This window comes from Ammospiza caudacuta, chromosome 8, assembly GCF_027887145.1.
Source record: "Ammospiza caudacuta isolate bAmmCau1 chromosome 8, bAmmCau1.pri, whole genome shotgun sequence".
Lineage (NCBI taxonomy): Eukaryota > Metazoa > Chordata > Aves > Passeriformes > Passerellidae > Ammospiza > Ammospiza caudacuta.
In genome coordinates this window covers 20,303,376-20,325,213 of record NC_080600.1, presented here as the reverse complement: position 1 = coordinate 20,325,213, position 21,838 = coordinate 20,303,376, and the positions used below count along the sequence as shown (strand labels likewise).

Genomic DNA, 21,838 nt, shown 5'->3' with positions numbered 1-21,838 from the left:
ATGTGGAGCACGGGAGCCGCTGGGCTGGCGCAGATTCCCGGGCTAAGTCGGGAGTTACAGCTGTTCCTGCGGAGCTCCAGCCCGGCCGCGGCGACGGCGCCGGGGCTCAGCACAGACCCAGCTCCAGCTCCAGGCTCTGCTCTCCTCTGCCTCACCTCAGCATCGCCATGGAGCCCAACAGCCCCAAAAAAATACAGTTTGCTGTGCCCCTGTTTCAGAGCCAAATAGACCCTGAGGCAGCTGAGCAGGTAAGGAGGATGAGTTTCCTTCGCTGTTTCCAGGGAATGGGGCAGGATGTGGGTGATACTTGTGGCCTAAAGGCTTTCCCTGCTTATGTTAGTGAAACTGTAGATTAAATACTCCGGAGGTTATAGCGGTGTTTGATATGCTTAAAGAGGGAGAAGGATATGTCCTCTAGCCAGAATAAGGCTTCTTCACCTTGGGTAGGTTTATTAATGTATATTTTTTGTGCTTTTTCTGTAACTGCACTTCTACCCTAATACTTACATTTCACATAAAAACACTCAACAAATGCATTCTCAACAAATCAATTCAAGTGTATTATATGTACATAAAGCAAAGCATAAAGTTCATAATAGGTACCTAACAGAAGTATTGGGAAAACATCTTATTTACCTTTCATTTTAACATGAGAAAATACAATTAATTTTTTGCACAATAGTCATAATTTCAGTTAGTTCCTATATTTCTCGTGATTTTTTACAGTCTTCAAGTCATTTTTACAATGTTTTACCTGAAAAATATATACATGTAGAAATACGCTGTACTTATGTCCTTGCTGGAATAATATGTGTGCTATTTTAAGTTTTAACTCACTCCCAAAAGATACACATAATAATATACATACATATATATATATATATATAGTACTGATATATATATATATGTATCTCAGTACTGATGTCTAAGGAGGAAAATATACCCATTACTGTGTACAGATATGTGTACATGTGCCTAATAAAAGGTCACAGGCAGTTTTGTGAGAAAACTGTATAAATCTTAATAAGGTGACCCAGTATATTTCTCTCTGTGCAAGTTGTCCTCAACATTTGCTTCTATTTGGGTACATCTGATTTTAGATGATACCAGGGGAATATTATAACCTTGAAATTCCATACCAGTGGCTATGAAATTATTTGTACCTGGTTTCCTGAATGCACTGATGTTGTGTCTCTTAAAAGGCAGAGAGCTTTTCCAGAAAGTGATGAGCTGGGAGTGATCACTGAATGCGAAATATTAGAAGGGTGCAGAAAAGGATTGTTGTGGATCCCCATTTTGTCTGTAGGCACTTCTGAGCTGTGAAGCTATCCAGCCCTCACAGAACAGTTCTGCAGTGAATTCAAGCAGAATGTGTTCTGCTGTTTCTCTGCAATCTGTGAGAACCATAGGATTAGGATTTCTTGGAATTCCCATGGCTGTTGAAATGCTGTAGCCTATTTTCTGCCTGGTATTTATGGGCAGTCCTTTTTTTTTTTTTTGTGTGTGTGTGTGTTGTGAGTTTGATTCCAAGTGCTATACAGTTTCACTGTGGGTGTGTGATGAAATTAAAATAGTAAATTCTACAGTCAGCTACAGTTACACTAATCTAGAATAAACCCATTAACCCTGATGATGTAACTTTCCATTTACACCTCTGAAAGCAAAATTTGAACCTAGCTAAGTACAGATATTGGCTCAGCAAATAAAAAAGAACAAATGCACTGACATTGAGGTTTTGTGTCAGAAGGTTTCTAGCTTAAATGCTGCTGGTCCCTGTCTTAAATTCAATAGAATATCAGGCCTGGAGGCTTTTGCGAAGCAACACAAAGCTTTCAGTGCAAATGTGTGCATTATAAGAGGCTATGCCAATACCATGTAATTCAGCCACTGTTAATGGAACAAAAGTAGTTACCCAGATAAACTCTGAAGAATTACATACAATTCAGGAGTATGTGTTGGTATGTAAAATCTGCTATATTGGAAATACTCTTTTTAAGGTCTTAAATACAGGAGTATTTTTAGTTAAAGAACTCTTACTGTAGTAACACCTCTGACAACAGTTTAGAAGTATGAGCTCATTGGAAGGCATACCTGCAAAACTCTGAAATGCACTTGAAAGATATTATTAATTATTACTTGAGAGAGCTATGGCAGTACTAGGTATTTGCACAAGCTCAGAAACTATGAGATCATCTTCCTGATGCAAAGCTAAATGTCAATATTTTAAGCTATGACTGATATTTTTCAGCAATACATATCCAAAAAACTGAATTCAAGATGATTACAAATCCTAAAGGCATTTTGGACAGCTCTCCCCATGCCTTTGGTCTCCCTGGACAAGCAGCAGCATGACCCTGATTGCTGTCAGAGCAGACAAGCTGTCAGCAAGACAGTAAAGTGCTGCTGTTCTTTAAATAGTTTCCTTTTTAACTTTGCCTGGTCTATACTCTGGAGGACACCAGACAGATTTTTAGCTTTGCCTTGTGTGTTGGCAGCTGATGGGCCCTACTGACTGCCCTTGGTTTGTATCTGTTCCAGATCAGGAAAAGAAGGCCTACGCCAGCATCACTCGTCATCATGAATGAGCACATGCCCCCAGGTGAGTGCTGGCATACCTTCTAAACCACTGAGCTTGTATGCACAGGACTGGCTGCAAACTGGGTTGATTAACTACATGAGTTGAAAAATCCAGCATTAATTTTTTAGCTCTAAATATCAAACAATGGATCTTAGGACTGTTTGGAGTAAACCCCGCGAACACAGGTAACTCCTGGCCTTCAGATAATGTCACTGATTTCACAATTCTATCCTCCATGTCAGTCTTGGTTATATGTAGAAGGAGAATTAATATGACCGAGATCCAGTTCTTCCATCTGCAAATATTTTCTTTCCCTGGGTGGAGACCTTGGAGACCCATGAAGTCTGATCTCTGGAGATGCCAGGCTGGATCCAATGTTAATCCAACCCAAGGAGTTGTTTCTACAAAACAGATTCTCTTCTGGTTTCCTGATAAAACATTGAATGTGTTTTTTCATTATTCTTTTTCAACTGTGAATACATTATCTTCATCCACGACTGCCCACAGAAGATTCCCTGTGGGATGGGATGATTTGAGGTTGAGACATACTTTGTCATATAAATATGACTTCAGAAAGATTCCTTAATAAGCTGTTTAGGGAGTGTTATAAACAAAATAATCCACAAAAAGGAGAAAATCCTCAATACTTAATCCCTTGGAACACAGTGCCTACTTTATATCAAACTTTTCCTTTGTTGTGGTCTGCAACATTTTTTTCCTGCCATATCTCTTAGTCACCTGAGTATTTTTTTAAAATCTTTTGGGAGAGTAGCTTTCTGTCCTGAATTTCAGTAGTTCAGCTCTCAAAAATGGTGCATGAAAGATCTGCTTTGAACTGACTTTCTTTACCTAAATAATGGGATGTATACTGTCTGTGTTGCTAGGACTTAATTTAAAGCAAATTCACCCTAACTGTTAATCTCTTCTGCAATTCCCTTTGTACATTTTGTACTGTCATATTTCCTTTTATAAACAGATACTTGGTACAATACCAAATCAAAACCAAACAAAGAATAAGAACTCTTTAATTTACAGGAAGTTTTACTGTAAACAAAGTGGTACATGTCTGTTATCACCTTTCCTGCAATGTTCATAATAAGTCTCTAAATAAATCATTTTTATTATGAGTCAGGATTGCTGCAGGTTTCAGCCAACTTCCATATGAGCCCATGAGTTAGTATTTGTCTTCACTTACTTAGATTTGTTTATTTAGATATTATTTGTTCTTTCTAGATACTGAGAACTAATATTAATGAATTTATTATTTGGCTAAATTATAACCTTTTCTGATTTAAATTTTTCCATAAAGCTGGATAAAAATTAGAACTTTAAAAGCAGCTTCATTTTCCTGCCCTTCACCACAAGGTTCATGCAGATTTTGATAGGGGATCACTTGCTTAATATGGGCAAATGTTTTAGACAGGGTGTGTGCAGGTAGCTCTGTAAGCCTGCTGAGTAAAAGGACAGTAAAGCCAGCTTGGAAAGCCAGACAATGGGTTTAAAATTGATGTGCAAATACTAAATACAGCCTTTGTGGTCTTCATCTGGCAAGGTTCTGGGATGGTTGTGTGCCTTCAACTTTCAGAGCCACCTGGTCCTAGGGCCTCTTGACACCTTGCTGATTAAACCCCAAAATGCTGATCAGTTACTGGATTTTGAATAGAATTCAGGGGAATGCTGAATAAAATACTAAATTCATCACTGCAAATGGATGCAGTTAATTAAAAAAACAACAAAAGTAGAGGTGGTAACCTGACAATCCAACAAATTGCTTTAGAAGTTTGATTCCCTAGAACAATGGGAAAAGTGAGCAGTAGAGAATTCCAGTGATACTGGCAGAGCCAGCCTTTTTTATTAGAGCTGGGCTAAACAAGAGTCCTGTCCCTTGAATTTTACCCACTGGAGTATTCCACTTCCTTCATTAGGAGCAAGGAATAGTGAAGGATATGCTTCCAAGAGTTTGAAATATGTGTCCTAATGCGATCCTAAATAATTGGATGTCCGTACAAAGTTTACTCAAATTATCTAAACTTCTCATTTTTTGAAAACCAGAGACAGGCATACTCTAAGAATCAGACTTTTCTATAGCCTTCTGTTACAGCTGCTTCTGATTGCAGCTGGGGAAAAAAAAGTAGCATATTTGTGGTATTCTGGTGTTCTGTATGCACACCCATCTGGAAACCAGAAGGCAGTAAAATGTGTTTGGACATTTAAGAACTTCATAATAAATTCAGCTTGAGTTCTTCTGTAAAAGGTCTAAAAGTTGTTTTCTGTTAAGTCTTTTCATCCATCCCTGATGCCTGTTACAGCTTTGGTAGGGATATGTCTTCACCTATTTAGGTCAGGTCAATTGTGCTATAAAGTGGAGATGGAATATCTACTAAACCTAACTCATTTTAAACCAATGACAGCTGCTCAAAAACTATAAGAAGAGAATGAAGAGTCAGCTTGACTTCCTTGCTTTCAAGGAGGCTGTGTTAGACCACACTGAATGTTTTAAAGTCAGGTGATAAACGTGACTACAGGAGCTCATATCCAGCCTGTAGCATCACTGACTCTCACATTCCCTCATGCTCACTCTGGTTGGCATCATATGTAGGTGCAATCACAGTCAACAAAAGAGAAATTTGAGTTGCAGCAGCAACAGTGATTGCAGCGGACAATATGAACTTGTGAAGCAGCATAGCAATGAAGAAACCCTTAACTCTACCTGTAAGTTCTGTGTAAAGTGCTCTTGGATGGGTTGTGTCACATTTGAGCAGAGAAACTAGCACTAGCAAACTGAGACTTAGATTATGAAGTCACTTTAATCTATTGTGCTTTGGTTGCCACCAGTGGAGCTGTATTTTCTGAGCATCTGATGTTTGATTTTGTAACAGCAAAGTAGTTTACTTTTATTTTAAATTGTAAGACCCTTTTGCTATCTGTGAAGGCAAAGACAAGTATAAAGTGAGAGAGCTGCATGAATGGGCAGCATCTCATCCTGTGAGGGTGGTGCATGGGTTACTGGGGTAACCCACTGACATCCTGCTATAGCCACAGTTGCTCTACACCTGCCTTTTGTAAAAGGAAAATAAGCACATATTTCACTATTACACTACACAAGTGTCTAATCCAAAAATTGTTAAAGCTCTCCTGCTTCCTTTTCCCCTTGCAATGTCCTTGGAGTCAACAGAAACTGAGTATCACCATCACAAGCAGCCTTTTCTGTGTATGCACAACCTCCTGTCTCCATGCCCAGCGTAGCAGAAAATATGGGAATATCAATTCTTATTAGCTGGAATAAACATCTGAGAATGCTTTAAAACAGCAGAATATCATAATGCAACAGCTCAAGAAAAAGTTGGTGGCAGAGTAGAGAACTGATGGCTGAGGGAAGAAAGCACGTCAGACCACAACTCAGGTTTAATGCCATTAGGGCTGCTTTGATCAGAAAACAATGCCAGCGTTCCTGCACAGACTGGCTTTGTCACAGAGCCAACACAACATCAAACAGTCTGGCTGGCAAAGGCTCTTCAGATTATGTCAAAGTGCTCAGTCTTCTTGAAGCATTGGAATATGGGTAAACATTAGGATAAACTTCTGTGTATCTAAATTTTCTGTGTATTTGCTATTTCCAACTCTCCTTTCTGCCTTCTTGCCTGTTTTGACATCTTTGCTTGTAATGTAAATGTTACTCTGTGTTTAGAAATACAGCTGCCTTTTTGGGATTTGCAAACCCCATTTCAAAGCAGTAAGGATATATTATCACTGCAAAAGCCAATATAAAACATACCTTCCCAGTATAACACAGTACATCTGAGCTTCCTGAATGCTGGAAATCATAACTTGAAGAAAAGCAATCTGTACCTGTCTCTGAACAAGGAAGGTGCTTGCAGCTTGTGTTTGGGCATTAGCAGTTTTGCTTTCTCATTCTTCCTAGCTGATTTTTGGTTTTCCATAAAGGATCCATGCCTTTCAGCTTAGTGTCACTTCCCCAGAGCTCTGCTGAGATGCCTCAGGGGCAGTCTCAGTATTTAGTGCAGCAGCAAACAACACAGCCAGGTGAGTGGTGGAGGAAAATCTGTGCTTACACCTTTGTCAATTCCATGACAACCCAAAGTAGTTGAGGTTTTAATGCTAAATTGGTTTTAGACACTCCTGGACTTTGCCTGCACAATAAATCTCATTACCACCGACAGATGTGCTTTTCTGCTGATGCAAACAGTACCAGCAGCACATTCTTGATGGGATTAATGTGAGTCACTTTGCCCAGCATTAAGGTTTGTGACTAATATTAGTTGGATCATGCTTCTAGGTGAATGAATGTGTTTGGGTTTAGATCTAATGATCGCCTTTTTTTTTTTCTTCCAAGACAAAATAAACTGAGCTCAAGAAAAGACCTACTTAGTAAGAGGCAGGTGTTTCTGAGCATTGTCAAGCAGTTCTGCTCTACTTTCTCAAGGAAAAATCTCAGCAGTAAACTCTTGGTCTCAGAGCTCATGGAAACTGATATGTTTTTCAAGCTATTGAGATTCTGGTAGGACATACTGCTTACTTTGGTCCAAGAACTAGAGAGTGAGTAAGCCAAATAGCAGCTGTTTTCAATTGCAAATTTAGGCTTCTAATGTGGTAATAGAGCAGTCAGAAAAGCAGTACATGAATAAAAACTGTCATTAGCTGTATTTTTTTTTGTAAAACCAGTTGGTCTTTCTATATGCTAAATGTACATGCCATTTAAGTATTATGTCTCTTTTTATATCAGCCCAGGAGTCTGTGGAGGCATTTCAGTAAGCAATGAAACCATTTGTGTCCCTTGACAGCAGAGGGCTGGTACAGCCCAGTGTACATTCCTGATGGCACCAGGATGTTCAGAGATCAGCATGTCTTGTCAAGGCAGTGAGGGCCTTCCTGTGCTATCAGCCTGGGCTGGAAAGGACTATCTGACACAGGCAAACAATGAAATATGTAAAGTAAACTTTGTGTAAGAGAGACAGGTGATAGGGGTTCCAGAACAGAGATAAAAATGTCTGTGATTGAAATTATCCTGCTGTTTGCAGGATGACGTGTGACTGCAAATGCTCAGTGGCAGACAGGATCCCTTCTTCTTACCTGTATACACTATGCTCACATGCTTCTTCATTTGGGTTACTCTGAATTTATTCTGCTGTTTAGACCCACAGAATTCCCTGGGACAAGGTACAGCAAAAGTTCCTCACTCATATGCAGTGTGAATACAGACTCCATGAAATCTAAAAGGAAAGCTCAAGAACTTGAAAAAAAGAAAAAGAAAAAAGCATCAGGAACCTGTGCTCAAGCTGTTCTTTATTCAGCCCAGAAGGAGCAGCTCACAGGCTCCAGAAAGAAACCATGAATTTTAAAAAGGGATTTTTTCATCATTCATGAAAACGTTTCATTTCATGAAGATGCTCCATTTTCATGAGAGGGTGAGGATTTTATATGTCACTGTCACCACTTGTCAGAAGGCTTGTCATGCTCCCTGCAGTGCAGTAATGGCAGCAGGCTGGAGGACAAAGCCTGGGTTGCATGGGATGCAATGAGCAGTGCTGTGCCTAGACTGAGGGTTATCACCAAAGCAGCCAGCTGGATTTTCACAATTTTTGTGATCCTGAACACAGTAATTCACAAACATAAACATTCCCTGTGAATATTTTAGCAGTTGTGTAAACCATATAGTGTGAAACAGTAGGAAACTCGTACTATTTCATATAGAGTCCAAATAGAGTCTGGAAGGGTCTGACAGCTACACAGGGACAGTCAAAACAAAAAGCTGCTTTGCATGTTCTGGTCAAAATTCACTTATTTTACTGAATTTTTTGTTTATTTTTATCCATGCTTCCTTCATTTTCAGTGTTTTTTGATTGACCGTACAGGTAAATTTTACATGACCCATATAAACTAGTTTCTCCTAGTTGGCTGAGGTGAGTAAATTTAGTCAAAACAAGAATGAGTCACTCACATTTACCAGAGCCTACTGACCCTCTGTGAGATGGGGCACTCCAGGGTGCAAACACTGCCTGGGGAAGCTCTGGAGGATGGACATAGAGGTTGGATATTCACAACCAGGACTCAGATTTGTGCCTACATCAGAGAAGTGGTGCAGCTGAGAGGGCATGAAGCTAAAACTCCAAAGCTTTACTACAAAGCTTTGCTCCCAGTATGGATCAAATTGCATGAATCCATTACTCTTGTTCCAGTCTTGAGTACCCAAGAAATGAATTGAAATATTTTTTTATTTACAAGTGCAGCTAAACTCCTAATGTGTACAGTGATTTCACTTGTTCCTCCTGCTCCCTCCCTCCCATTGGTTTTGTGTTGGAAGGGTCAATGTCCGTGGAACTATCTGAGAGTGAATGGGATATTTTTAGAGGCTGAACTTTGTACTCTTCATCTGTTTTCCTTGTTCCTTATACAAAAGCACCATAGAAACAGCCTTCTTCCACCCCAGGAGATTATTTGCAAATTATTTTTAATATACATGGCTTCACATTACAGCTCTCCAGCTGCGTGATCACTCAGGGTCAGGGCTGATAAGCGCTTGGAATGTTTACATTTGTTATCACCTCTGTGAGTACAGCACAACAGCAGAGCCGTGCCCTGGGAGGGAATAGCCATGGGCAGGGATGCCTGACCTGCTGAGGAAGTCAGCTGGACAGATTCTAAATTCATTGCTTTCAGAAGGATAAATATTTTGCTCTCTCTAAAGAGGAGCTCTTCACAGATTTGCACTGTGCCAAATAATTACTCACCTCATATAGTTTGTTTTACTGAGAATTCGGAATAAATGGTGAGCTTTCTAGTTAAAAAATGAATTGCCTAGGTGTAATTACTTCTTGTTTCTTACAGTCAAAATACTTAAGCTATATTTAATACAACTACATGAGCATACAGTTTGGGGTGTTGATGGTATTTCAAAAAAAGACTTTGGATCAAAGTATGTCTAGTTTAGCCTGTGGCAAAGATTCTGTTTTTTCTGTGGGGAGGGGTGTTTAATGGTAAAAAAATTCAGAAAATATTTGAAATTGAGTCTATTTAAATGTTATAAGATTATTTTTTTAAAATAAGAATATCAAGATAGGTTGTTTTTTTGAGATTACATTTAAATGAAACTTCAATAACATGCTAATATTGATATTTTCAATGTATTTTTTAGTTCACATCAGGTAATAAACTAAAATCCATTAATAGATGTCTCAGCCTTGCTGAGGGGAAAAGACTACAACACAGGGTTTTTCTGACCTCTGCTATTTAGTACTTAATGCAGCCCTCATTTACCATGGTGACGTGTGCGGAATAAATAGATAATGCTGATAGATGAGAGAGAATCCAGCTTTTAGCACTAAACTCATTATGTTCAGAATATTGGGAAGGGGTTGCACTTAAAGCATCAATCATGGTAGCCCATTTATTGAGCTTTTAGAGACAGAATTTAACTCTTTATATGGCGTAACTGAAGTTAAAACTTCACTTCAAAATACATCAAAAGTGGGAATTTAATGAATCTGGACCTAAAGCTAGCAGAGACTAAACAAATTGAACCTATCAGTCCTGGAAGGCTTTGCCAACCGCAGAAGGCTGCAGAAACTCAGTGAGAGTGCAGGGAGCTGCAGAGCTTAGCTTTGCTTTCCTGTGAGCCTGAGCTGCCTGTGTCACCAGCTGGTGGAAACAAGATCGGATAGACCAGTCAAGTCTCTTTTTACAGTAACCAAAGCACTTTGGGGTAGAATTAAGCTTTATGTCTATTGAAAGGACCTCTGTTTTCTCCTTCTCCCCTTCAAAACTTCTGATTTCTGTGTCTGTATCTAAAATAACTTCTGTTTTTTTTCTCAAATGTCTTTACTGGAGGATCAAGAGACTATTAGAGTAGCAGAATGAAGCACAGTGACCTGCTCCTTCTTTGTTCATGTTTCCCATGGGATACCCAACATGCAAATGTCCCACAGAGAATTGATGTCTGGGTATTATTCATTTTGTGGACCAAACACCACCAACAGAGTCAGCAGTGTTAAGGAGATGAAGGTGCATTGTAAAGGTTGTGTTTTTTACCTGGGGCCATGTCCCTCATTCTGATAAGACAAGCAAAGTACACAGAAAATGAACGTGAGCAAGGCAGATTGAAAGTTCAGCGCAGCAGTGAGCTCTATTGCACCCTACAATGGCTTATCCTGGGACCTGGACACCCCATACCCTGCACATTCCTGCGTGAGCCTGCACCCCTCAGTGACATGGAGGGATGGCATTCCCTTCAAGTCTTGCTGGGGCTCCTGCCATAGCTGTTCCCAGATAGTGGTAGAAAGCAAAGATTTGGATGAGCCTGTCCTGCTCTTTCCTTGGCCGCCTCCACAGGGTAGCTTCTCTGGGATCAGCTGCAGTGCTTGTTCTGCCTTCTCCCTTTTGTGTTAGGATCTGCAGGGCAGCTGCACCGTCAGGGAGCCATTTAACCTAAAAGCCAGGGTGGTCTGAGAGCAACACCTTGTATTACTAAATACTAGTTTGTATGAGGAAGAGAGGAATGGGGGTAGGGGAGAAAAAAGATTTTTTCCTTTGAAGAATTGTGACTAGCAAGATTTTTGACCCTAATGAATATTAGGCTTTTACTGTCTGTTTTTTCTGTTTTTGAGATACAGTAGACAGCAAGCAGGCTGTTATTGTTAAGAGGTGTGCTTTCAAGCCCCTGAAGTGCTGCTGCTGGTGTGTGACTCAGGCTTTAATGTCTGCAGCATATCCCATCGGAGCACGAGGCTCCTTCCAAAGGAATCACAGCAAGGTGTTTTTCTGACTGTGACAGTACAGGTAGAGATGTATAAAACAGAAGCCACTGTGTCCTCTCTGTCTCTGGTATGTAGTAATGTTAGTAGAAATTCTGAAAAATGCCTTTGGAAACTACAGCTGACTTATTCTGAGCTAACAATGATTGCCCTGGGCTGTTCCAGCCCACCTAGTTGTGCTTAAGGCAAGAATGAGATTATGGAACCTGGCTTTGCTGACTCTTTGAAAGCCTGGAAAACCCAGCAATGGCTTTACAAAACTGATATTTGCATCTTTTTTTTTTTTTTTATAAAATAAAGGGTCCTAACCCCCAAGAAGAGCTATTATTAGCAGCTGACTTGATTCCCATGTAAGATGATACATGTATGTGAGGAACTCTCTGCATGTGCATTCTAACCACAAGCAAGCCACAAGCAGTTGGCCAGGACCAGCTTTACAAAGCATTCTTACTGAAATCCTGGAGGTATTATTCCAAAAGGAAGGAAATTGCTAAGACAGCAATAATAATCACAGGCTAAGGAAAAATTTTATTGTTTTGTAGGTTTTCTTCTCCCATGGCAAATGTCACTTTCCAGAATGTACAAACGCAATCAGATAGGATACATTTTAAATGGTTTTATGAGCTATAGCATGCTAAGAAATGTTTGGCTGGGCTTTCTTTGGTTTTGGCTGCTGCTGGTTTTTATTTTAGAGCTTAGAATATTCCTACAGCTCCCAGCCAAGAAAGGAACCACTCACAGTGATGGCATTTGCAGCTGTAACACTGATACAAAGACTGCAATGGGTAGGTCACTTCTGAGCCATTTTCCATCACAACTGATTCCGGCACATGAAGCTATTAGAAAATGGTTTAAAAGTTTATCCTGGGATTTGCTAGCACTATATTTCTGATAATAATGAATTTTACTTCATGATCTTTGCCTCAGTATTGTATTTAGATCTTCAGCCTCTTCAGTCATTTGAGCACAGACTGAAGCTAAAGCAAGCAAGCAGATGGAAAGCAGCCCTTCAGTAATGCTGTGCAGTGTTACTGATGGACTCACAGCCCTGGGCAGGTGTCTGCTCAAGGCACTTCCTTCTGTATTTGAAAGTAATTTATGACACTGTTAAGTCTTTTCACAAACTAATAACATTTTTGTGACTTCATCAATGTGCAAAAACAATTGCAAGTTGCTTGAGAAGTTTTTTGAGCATGAGCGTTGGGTATATTTGGTTAAACAGTAGCAATCATTAACAAGAAATTTAGTAGTCTGGCAGTTTGCTTTACTTGGGGACACTCATGGCAGACTCATGTTTCTGCTCTCTGAACCTGTTTCTCTGAGTATTTGCTAGCAGCTTCTCGACAACTCTGGCCTCCAACCTCTCCAAAGATTTCTTATCTCCACTGCTCTCCTATTTCCTTCAGGTGATTCTTGTCTCTCACTGCCAGGGTTCAGGCCAGGCGAGAGTGAGCTGTGAGTGTGGAAACTGCCTTTGGTCCACACAGCAAAGATGAAATCTTTATTGATGTCTGTCATGTCAGAATAGCCAATGTAAGCTCACAACCCCCTGTGCCAGTGTAGCCTGACAATGAGGTGAGTTCTTCTTCTAGACAGCTGGAAAACTTTGAGACAGCATTTTGTACTTTGTAGTCTTTGTCCTTTGCCTCATTCTGTATGTCTGTGAAGTCTAATTTTCTAAGGTTTCCTTGTGGTTTAGTTTGGCTCTCCAGCACTGCTTGGGGCACCCAGAAATGATGGCTGTCCAGTTCCTTTCTGGTTCGTGCCAGAAAAGTCATCTGTATTATCCTGGTTTACATTTATAAATGCAAGAATAAGGGATTTTTTTTTCTGATGTGTGTTCCAATCTAAATGGGAGATTTTAATCATTCTAAGTAGCTGTTCATAACAGGGCCATATGTAGACCATCATGTATCTTTTAAGTCTTACTTTACTCATTTTGAGACCTGAGTTTACCAATAGCTTTCCTGATAGACTGAGGGCTTTAAATTTCACATCAGTAATCTCAGCAGTTTTCTTCAGTTTGTCTCATTTATTTTTACCTATTTGAATGTATCAACCTGGCCCTTCAACAGTGTAGTGAATATTGAGATGACTGTTATTACTTAGTTTAGAAAATGAGCAAGAGGTTTGACTAGGAGGCAGTTTATGTACAGCTGAAGTTCCTTCCCAGTTGCACTAACTCTAGAACTATTTAGTAAATGAGAATGTATTTTGCCTTTTCTCTCTTTTTTTCTTTTTTTTAACCAGTTCATGCTGTATATATAGGATAAAACACTGACTTTAAAGTCAATGGCAAAACTTGCTGTTGCTTATGAGCTAATAAAGTCAGTGATGAAATGATTGCCTTTCACTTCTCTCCAACATTCCCCTTTGCCCAGTTTGCTTTGCTGGTGCAGGATTTGCACTGAGCATGTGTTGAATTCCCATGGGACTCATTGTGCCTGTAACACCCCTCAGCTCCCCTTAACACCCACAGAACCAGGCACTGATGAGCTCCTCTCTTTGCCAAGGCTCAGGCCATAACAGACACCCCAGATTCCTGATTGAGCTCAACTCTGTCCTGCTGGAAACAGAAATACTTGGCTGTTAAATAAGTGGCATCTCTTTGGGATGAGTAAATTTTAGGGAGTTTGGAAGCAGTGTGGAGGCAAACCCTGAAGCAGAGCTCCTGCCCTCAGTGACGCCCTGTGCTCCTGCCAGGGGCTCCTCCCAGCTCTGATGCCAGGAGTTCACAATGGTCAGCCGCAAACTGCATGAAAAGTTTGGCTCAGAGTCACTCCTGGAAAGTTAGTCAGAGAATTTTGTTTGGGCCAGAAAATGTCTCATCTGAGAGATCAAAAGAGAAAATTAAGTACTTACCTCCTCCTGGTTAATCTTATTTAGTCAGTCATTCTTTGGAAGTTGGCTCTATTTTATTCATCAAAGAGGAGTTTGTGCTGCTTAGAAAGCAACTAGAAGAAAATATCTTCAAGCACTGTTTATATTGTGAATTAAAGCAAATCTTTACATTAGTTGTCCAAACAGAATGTTTATTTCATACAAGTTTCTCCCTGGGTTGATTATCTCTCTGGGAAGACCTGCCAGCTCTGGAATTGTCCCCATACCCAGGACTTCACATTCAGGAATTCTGTTCCCAGTGCCTTGCTCACCTGACCCTCTCTCATGGAGCAGGACAGGACCTCTTGTGTTTCAGAAAAAGAAGATTCTGCGTGGAACTATTCTTTTCATGACAGCTTTTCCCACAAAACCCATTTTATGTCTGGTCATTCAAAGCCAGAATAAAGCCTTATAGAGCTGGCAGCAACTGGAAGGCCACAAAGTCAGGCAGAAATGCAACACCAAGACAAGAGGCAGAAAAGTAAGCACTTTTTAAGAAGGGAGAAAATAATAAAATTTTAATTCTCTTTCAAAATATATTTTGAGAAGCTATATTTGATTTATGGTACTTGTTTAGAATTTGTCATATATTAATCTTTATCATCTATTTTAGGGAGAGAGTATGAAAAATTTGGAACAAAAATGCTTAGGAGAAGGATGGCCTTTGTGCTTCTTGTAATAATTCATGATTGCTCTGTGGTAAGGCTGCAGATCTTATTCATCACTCTTGTATTCCAGTTTCATGCCAGTGAAATGAGACTGATTTCCATGAGTCTGGCATGAAGCTGGAATAACAAGGTGGTGAATCAGGCAGTGTAATTACTTTCTGAGAATCATGTGATGTAAACAAATGCATTCAGATTCACATTTGAGGTTTGTAATGTCTCCAGCTTCTTCCAAAATAGATTATGTTTACCAAAATGCAAGTTTTAAAGAAATTTTGATCTGTGTAGCTGTGAAAGGTGGTTTTATTTCATATTTTTGTGGCTGTGCAGCTTAAAGTCGGTTCTTAGATTCTGTATGATCAGAGATGTTTGGATCAGATGCTGCTGTGTGCATCAGGAGGAAAACAATGATTGTTCTTCTCATTTAGTGGCTGACTGAGCACCATGAGGAAGGATTTGGTCTAACAAAGGAGATTGCAGCCCTTACTCTCAGTACTAGTAACGACTACTTGAATATTGAAGGTGGAAAATACAGGAATGTTTAGAAAACTGATTTACCTGGGAAAAAAATGTAAATGTCCAAAGAGCAGGTTCATTTGGCCTGCAGTATTTTAATGAAGTATGAGGGGCTGGTTACAGACAGGAGCTAGCTGGGGAAAGCTGTGCTATGATCTCTGGGACAGAGGGACAGGAGGTCCCGTGGTGACAGTGCTGTCAGCACAGAGTGGGACCTTGCCCAAGCTACACACCTGAGCTGCAAGCTCCTGACAGGGCAGATAGGCAGGCAAATGCCTCTGTGTATGGCAAATTCCTCTCTGCCCTATGTTTTCATTAATGCTTGCTGTACAAATCCTGTTATTAGTGCTCCCTGAAGGGGCAGGCAGTAATTTAGATGCTGATGAGCGAGTGGGATGCAGCAGCAGCAGCTCTCTCCTGTCAGCACTGCAGTGAGGAGGGAGCAGAGCTGCCACAGCAGCTGCACTCGGCAGCTAATGAGCTGCTCTGCAATGGGAATATTCTCAGAAACACAAACTCACTCCAGGAGGGCTTACCAGGATATTTCTTTGTAATTAAATGTAATGACATCTAAACCCGTAGTCAAGTTCTCATTGATAAACACTGGCAAATAAAATCCAGCAAGTGAAAAATCAAACAATTAGCTATGTAAGCATTTGTAGGATGGTCTTTTCTGAATTTTTTTCCTTTTCCTACCTCAGCGGTTTAGTAAAATGCAACAAGATGCTAGCTGATGTGGCAATATGTAGTTAGGAGTCTGGCAAAAAGAAAACATTAAATACTGTTTGATCTTGTTATGTCTTCTAGAAGAATGGAAAAGTGGTTGTGATAGCACAAAAAACAAATATTATGTCAGTCAATTTCTAAATCAGAGTTCAGCGAGCTTGTTTTACAAATACCAATGATTAATACAGATCATGGTGGTCAAACACCAGAGAGGTAAACTGAAAGATCAAAAAATATTTATTTTCTTTTACTGATAGAAAAATTGAAATGTGAAATGACTGAAAGATAATTTTTAGAAAATTTCATCTTCTTCTGCCACTAAATGGCAGGAGAATGAAGGATTATATTCTGGTTTTAGTTTCTAAAATTGCCTGAGTCCAAATCTATCAACCCCATGTGATTTTTATCTGCTCAGCTATGTTTTCCCAAAGAAAATTCCAAACTATCTACGAGAAGCTTTCTCCAACAATTATACCAGCCTCTTACTGAGTTTCTTTTGTGTAAAAACTGGCCTCTCTGACCAGTTCTGTTTCTCCAGTGCCTGACTGAAGCCCCACAGAAGAGGCTTTTATTTGCTTGTGCTGAGGGGACAGCAGGCAGGGTACTTAGCTGGATGAGGTCAGCCTTTGCTGGATGAGACCTCTGCAGAGCCCACGGGTGACATCAGAGGGCAGCTCCTTTCAAACAGGTCACCTCTCACCCTGCGTGGCTGCTCTGAGTGCATTAACATTGTCCAGGGGGACAAGCAGGGCAGATGAATTTTGATCTCACTCTAAAACAACCACAGAGCTTCCCCCAGCACGGACACGATGTTTGCACAGCAGGGAAGATCATGAAGGAGGGATCTGCAGCACCAAGCAGATTTCATTCCAGCCACAATCAGCCTCCTTCCTCTGGGCTCCTCTCTGCCTTCAGATGAGGCAGGAGCTCAGCTCTTAGATCAGCTGGGCTGGGGGGATGTTCCTAGTAAGACTGCTGTAAAAACATGCTTTCATTACTATTTTAAACTGTGTTATAAGGTAACTTTATGAAGCATTATAAGTTACACTGGAAAATGTCTCTTTGTCCAAGGAAGAGTGTTCACACAATTATTAATGTAATCCTTCAGTTAGATGAAGATGCCTCCAAGTTTATGGCCAGGCAGAGAGCTCCTGACTGCACTCCAGCTCTGCTCTCTGTCATCCCTAAATTTCCCCTTTTACTCTGGGTACAATGTTCCTGTCTCTTATTACTACTTCCGTTACTCACAAGCTCTTCTATCTTCCTTCCATGTTCCCCTTGCCTTTCTTTTCCTCCTCACCCTCTATACATAGAGGGTTTGTTTGTTTATCCTCTCTGCCTCAGTCTATGGCATTCTGTATGGCATTCTGAGATTTAGGCTTCCCTTGTTCCCATTCCTTGTCACCTCTCCTTAAAAATCTACATTCTTGATTGAGTCTTATCCATCAAAACACCTGTCAAAAATTAGCATGTGATTCTCCTTCTGTCTCAAAACGAAACTCGTGCCAAAATGTGCCATTGCCCAAACTTCATCTCCAACCAGCTTTCCTTCATCCCACAACTCACCTGAAACACTTCATGGCTCCTGCCTGGAGTTTGTATCTTTCAGTCCCTCAGGTTACTTTCCAGTCTCTGTTTACTGATTTGGAAAATTGTTTGTTTATGTGATTTTACAGGTTGTTCCTAAATGTCCACATTGTCTGATGCTTCTCATTAGCACTATGTGCCCTGTGGATATGAATGGTCTCTCTAACTCCATACAGAACCAGTCCTTATTCTCAAAGATGCCTGTCTTATAAAGGCTGCTGGGTGAAGGGAAAGGCTGTAAATGTTGCAGTTCTGACAATTTTAATGTCACATCACTCAGAACACTAAATGCGAGAGCCCAAAGGGTTGGAGTTGCGCACATTCTCAGGTTTGAGACCTGAAACACAACAAAGCTATTGATGTCAGTTTTTGTTCCTTATGCAAGAATCAGCTTGGGTTCACAAAATATTATTTTAATCTGGGCAAATTTAGATTTTCAGGAAGGAATGGGACGTAACTTAGTCTTCATTGTTCTTTGCTGAAAGTCCCTGATTTATTCAAGTTTCATCATTTAAGCTAAATCCAGTATCCTGAATAATAAAAAAAGTCTAATGTTGACTAATTGATGTGTTGGTATGCAACCAATAAGAAAGGCTACAAGCACATAAACAATCACCCATTTAACCAGCCTGACTTCATAGCCCAAAGTGTTTTATGGGCTGGAAGAGACACTCTATACTGAAATAGACATTGCTATACTTATTTAGAGGTAGGGAAGTCCAGGAGGAGATCAGTGACCTTGACAAAGTTCACGCAAATGTCAATGGCAGGAAACTCCTGATTGTCTTGTCTAATTCTGTATCTGTGGGATCATGCTTTAGTAATCAGCCCTGTTTTCAACTACACTTTTTAACCCTGAGTATTAGTGATTTGAATATCTTTCAGAGAGACACAATGGAAAATACTTATATTGAAAAATCTAGTAAATCAATTAATGTTTGCAAGATGCACAGACAATGGTAAAGAATGCAATAGAGAATGTGATCCATCCAGCTGCATGGACTGGCTTGTCCCCTCATACACAGCACACCACAAGAGGCCAATATCTAGAGAATAAATCAGATGAAATGATATTGCCTAGGCCTAATTCTTTGCTTAGACCTGTGGTTACAGATCTGTCCCACAGATCAGTGAAAATTACACACTGAAATCTGCTAGTGGAAAATTTAGAAGCCCCATTGCAACGGTGAGAGATTGATGTCTATATTTTTAATGACATTTTATTTTAGGACTCCAAACTATTGTGTATTAAATATCCTGCATGATTTTTGTCAAATATTTTTTAAATCATTAGCAGAAGACAGATACATTCTGGCCATTAACCACATGAAGACAACAGCAGCCAAATAATTTAGCTCATACAAAAACTGGTTATGTGCCATGGTTAGGAAGAACCTTGAGCCTCCTCTGTGTCATACAATCATAGTTGTTCATACAGATTCTCACAGGCACTTATTTTTAATAGAAGCCTCAAGTTCTGCCAATTCTGCCATACATATAGTCTAAAGCAAATTAAGGCAACAAAAGTAAAATGTTTCAGGAAAAATTTCAGTCTGGTAATGTCATAAATTTTTTAAGGTGAAAGATCGCTCTTAGGTAAGCTTCTTTTTGTTAATTTTACATACTACTGCAAGGCACTTTTCAGCACTAGTATTGGTATATGAATAGCTTACCTGAAGGGAGGTTCTTGTTATTATTTGAGAGCAGTAGAACCCTTTGTGGGTTTGCTTCACACCATTTGCCAGCCGTAGAAGAAATCTCAGTGCCTGGGCAAAGCAGTTCTGTACCCTGATGCAGCCCCAGCTGCAGGGCCCTGCTGCCAGCCAGGACAAAGGACCTGCTGCTCAAGGAACTCCATTGCTCACTGTTATTCACAGACAAAAATGGGAGTTAAGTGCTGCACATGCAGTGCTTATGTCTAAATGCTAATCAGGGCCTCTGGCTTTCTGAGACACACGAATGAGAAAGAAAAGCTGTAAATTAGAAGGTCAAGTTCTTATTTACAGCAGTGCTGTAGGTTCATGGCAGAGTTACAAATGTTAGCCCTGAGAAACGCTTCTGTACTAACTTTTCTCTTTTCAAATGTTTTTCTCTAGAAAAAGACGAGAAGAGAACAAACATCTCACAGGCAGAGGTAAGTGATTTTATTTTTTTTTAAACATACTTTTTGTTAAAATAGTTATATTGCTAAAAACTCTTGGAAAGTCACTGATTCATCTTGGTGGACACTTTTATTTACATTGTCATGCCATCTGCAGTAACACAGCCTTTTAAGAACCATCATTTTCAAAGCAGGGCTGTGTAAAGCTGTAGCAGGGATCTGGGCGAGGCCAGCTTCCCCTCTGCCTGCTGCCATGCCCGGTCAAAGCACAGCACGGCCAAGGTGGCCCTGCCAGCTCACCCCACCCAAGCGATGCTGTGGATCTGCAGCTCACTGCTGGGCACAAACTCCTCTCCACTCTGCCCATCACTTGTCAAGCCTACAGCAGGCAGTGCAGCCATGTTGTCTGCACAAGAATTGAAAGCTGGCTCCTCTGATCTCATTTTCTAACCTCCCCTTGCACGGTTCCTGCAATTCCCTGATCTCTTTCTCCTTCACCCACTGCTCAGAGCAGCGGGCAGCACCTTAAATAGCAGCAGGAGGTATTGATTGGTTCAAATTTGAACTCCAATGCAAACATGTAAAGATTTACTGGCATGAGGTTCACCAAGCTATTCCATAGTGTTTATAAATAGCTTTCTCTTTCCAAAGAAGAAAATATTTTATTTATAAATTTTATCATTCTATCCACTGTGATAAGCTAAGTTAATAGGATTAGCCCTACTTGTGTGAAACATGTCTCAAATGTTCCATGAAGAAATAGATCTGATTAAAATTCATGGTGTATATATTAGGCATTTTTAGCAAATATTTGGGTAAAGGCAACATCATTACTACAACTAGAAATTGATAAAATGAGAGGGGGGAAAAAAGCTTGGTTAAACACTGTTTTTTCTTAACTTTTTCGTTAGGAGTGTGTTATGGTGCTTATGTCTTCCAAAGCTAGCTGAGGGTGTACTCTATGAGGATTTTTGTCCTTTTTATGTAGACATAATTCATGTTAGTATAATATTGACACCAATTTAGCTGCTTTCATTTTGCAAAAGCTGCTCTGCTTTAGCACTGAATATACTCCAGTTAGTTTTTGTTAACTAAACATTGATATAATGTAGTAATACCATTATTACTTTATGTGTATTTGTATAATAAAATAATACTATTATTACTCTATGTGAATTTTACTGCCATTATTTTGGAATAATTTATCTTTTGTGCATAGATGCAATTTTGGGGCCACACAAAGTTTAACTTAATACAGCCTTTAAATGAGGCTCAGTTAAAGGCTGAGTGATTGGCTGCTGAAATTATTATCTTGGGTTTAATAGAACACATTGAAAAGGTATAGGGGAAGGGATTTTCCACTTATTTATATTAAAATGTGTATAGTAATATTTCAGTAGTACCTTACACATGCACATAATCACTGATTACACTGTAATTGGAATGTTGGCTAATGTAAACCTTGCAACTATTTTAATGTACATGGACATTCATTTGCCTTAAGAGAATCAATTACACAGGCTGTTAAAAGCACAGGCTATCCTAATTTTATGTTTAACAATATTTGTATAGAGTGAAGGGTAATTTTCAGTAGTATTGGGTCTGTTTTGCCTGGGAGTCATAAAGGTTGTCCATTAAACACATGTTTTTGTCTCAGTTGTCCTGTGTACGTGACAGCCCAGGAGCTGGCATCAGTTGTACACGGTGTGTTTTCCTCAGAAGCTCTGTGAGGGCACCCAGGTGGGCGCACAGGGAGCTGCCAGGAGCAGAAAGCTCTGTCTGTGCCGTGTCTCACTGTCCTCTCTGTCTGTCCCTGCAGTCGCAGAGCGCCTCTCCCAAGCAGAGGAAGCAGAGCGTCTTCACCCCTCCTGCCCTCAAAGGTACTGTCAGCTGCCCCCGGCCCTGCCCTGCCCTGCCCTGCCCTGCCTCGGGGCGGCTCTGCTGGGGGAACCAGGGCAGTGCCACAGGGTCCTGCCCGGCCATCACTGCCCTCACCCTCTGCCCTCACTGCCCGGCG

The 21,838-nt window shown here is 40.3% G+C and overlaps 1 protein-coding gene across 1 annotated transcript in view; it reads left to right on the top strand.

Moving 5' to 3' along the window:
* The window catches only part of PPP1R1C (protein phosphatase 1 regulatory inhibitor subunit 1C), a 41,282-nt gene continuing 19,444 nt past the window's right edge, over positions 1 to 21,838 (top strand). Inside the window, 5 exon segments of the mRNA XM_058809865.1 lie at positions 1 to 79; positions 82 to 248; positions 2,539 to 2,599; positions 19,817 to 19,854; positions 21,641 to 21,701. Of these exon segments, the coding sequence (XP_058665848.1) occupies positions 1 to 79; positions 82 to 248; positions 2,539 to 2,599; positions 19,817 to 19,854; positions 21,641 to 21,701 (406 nt within the window).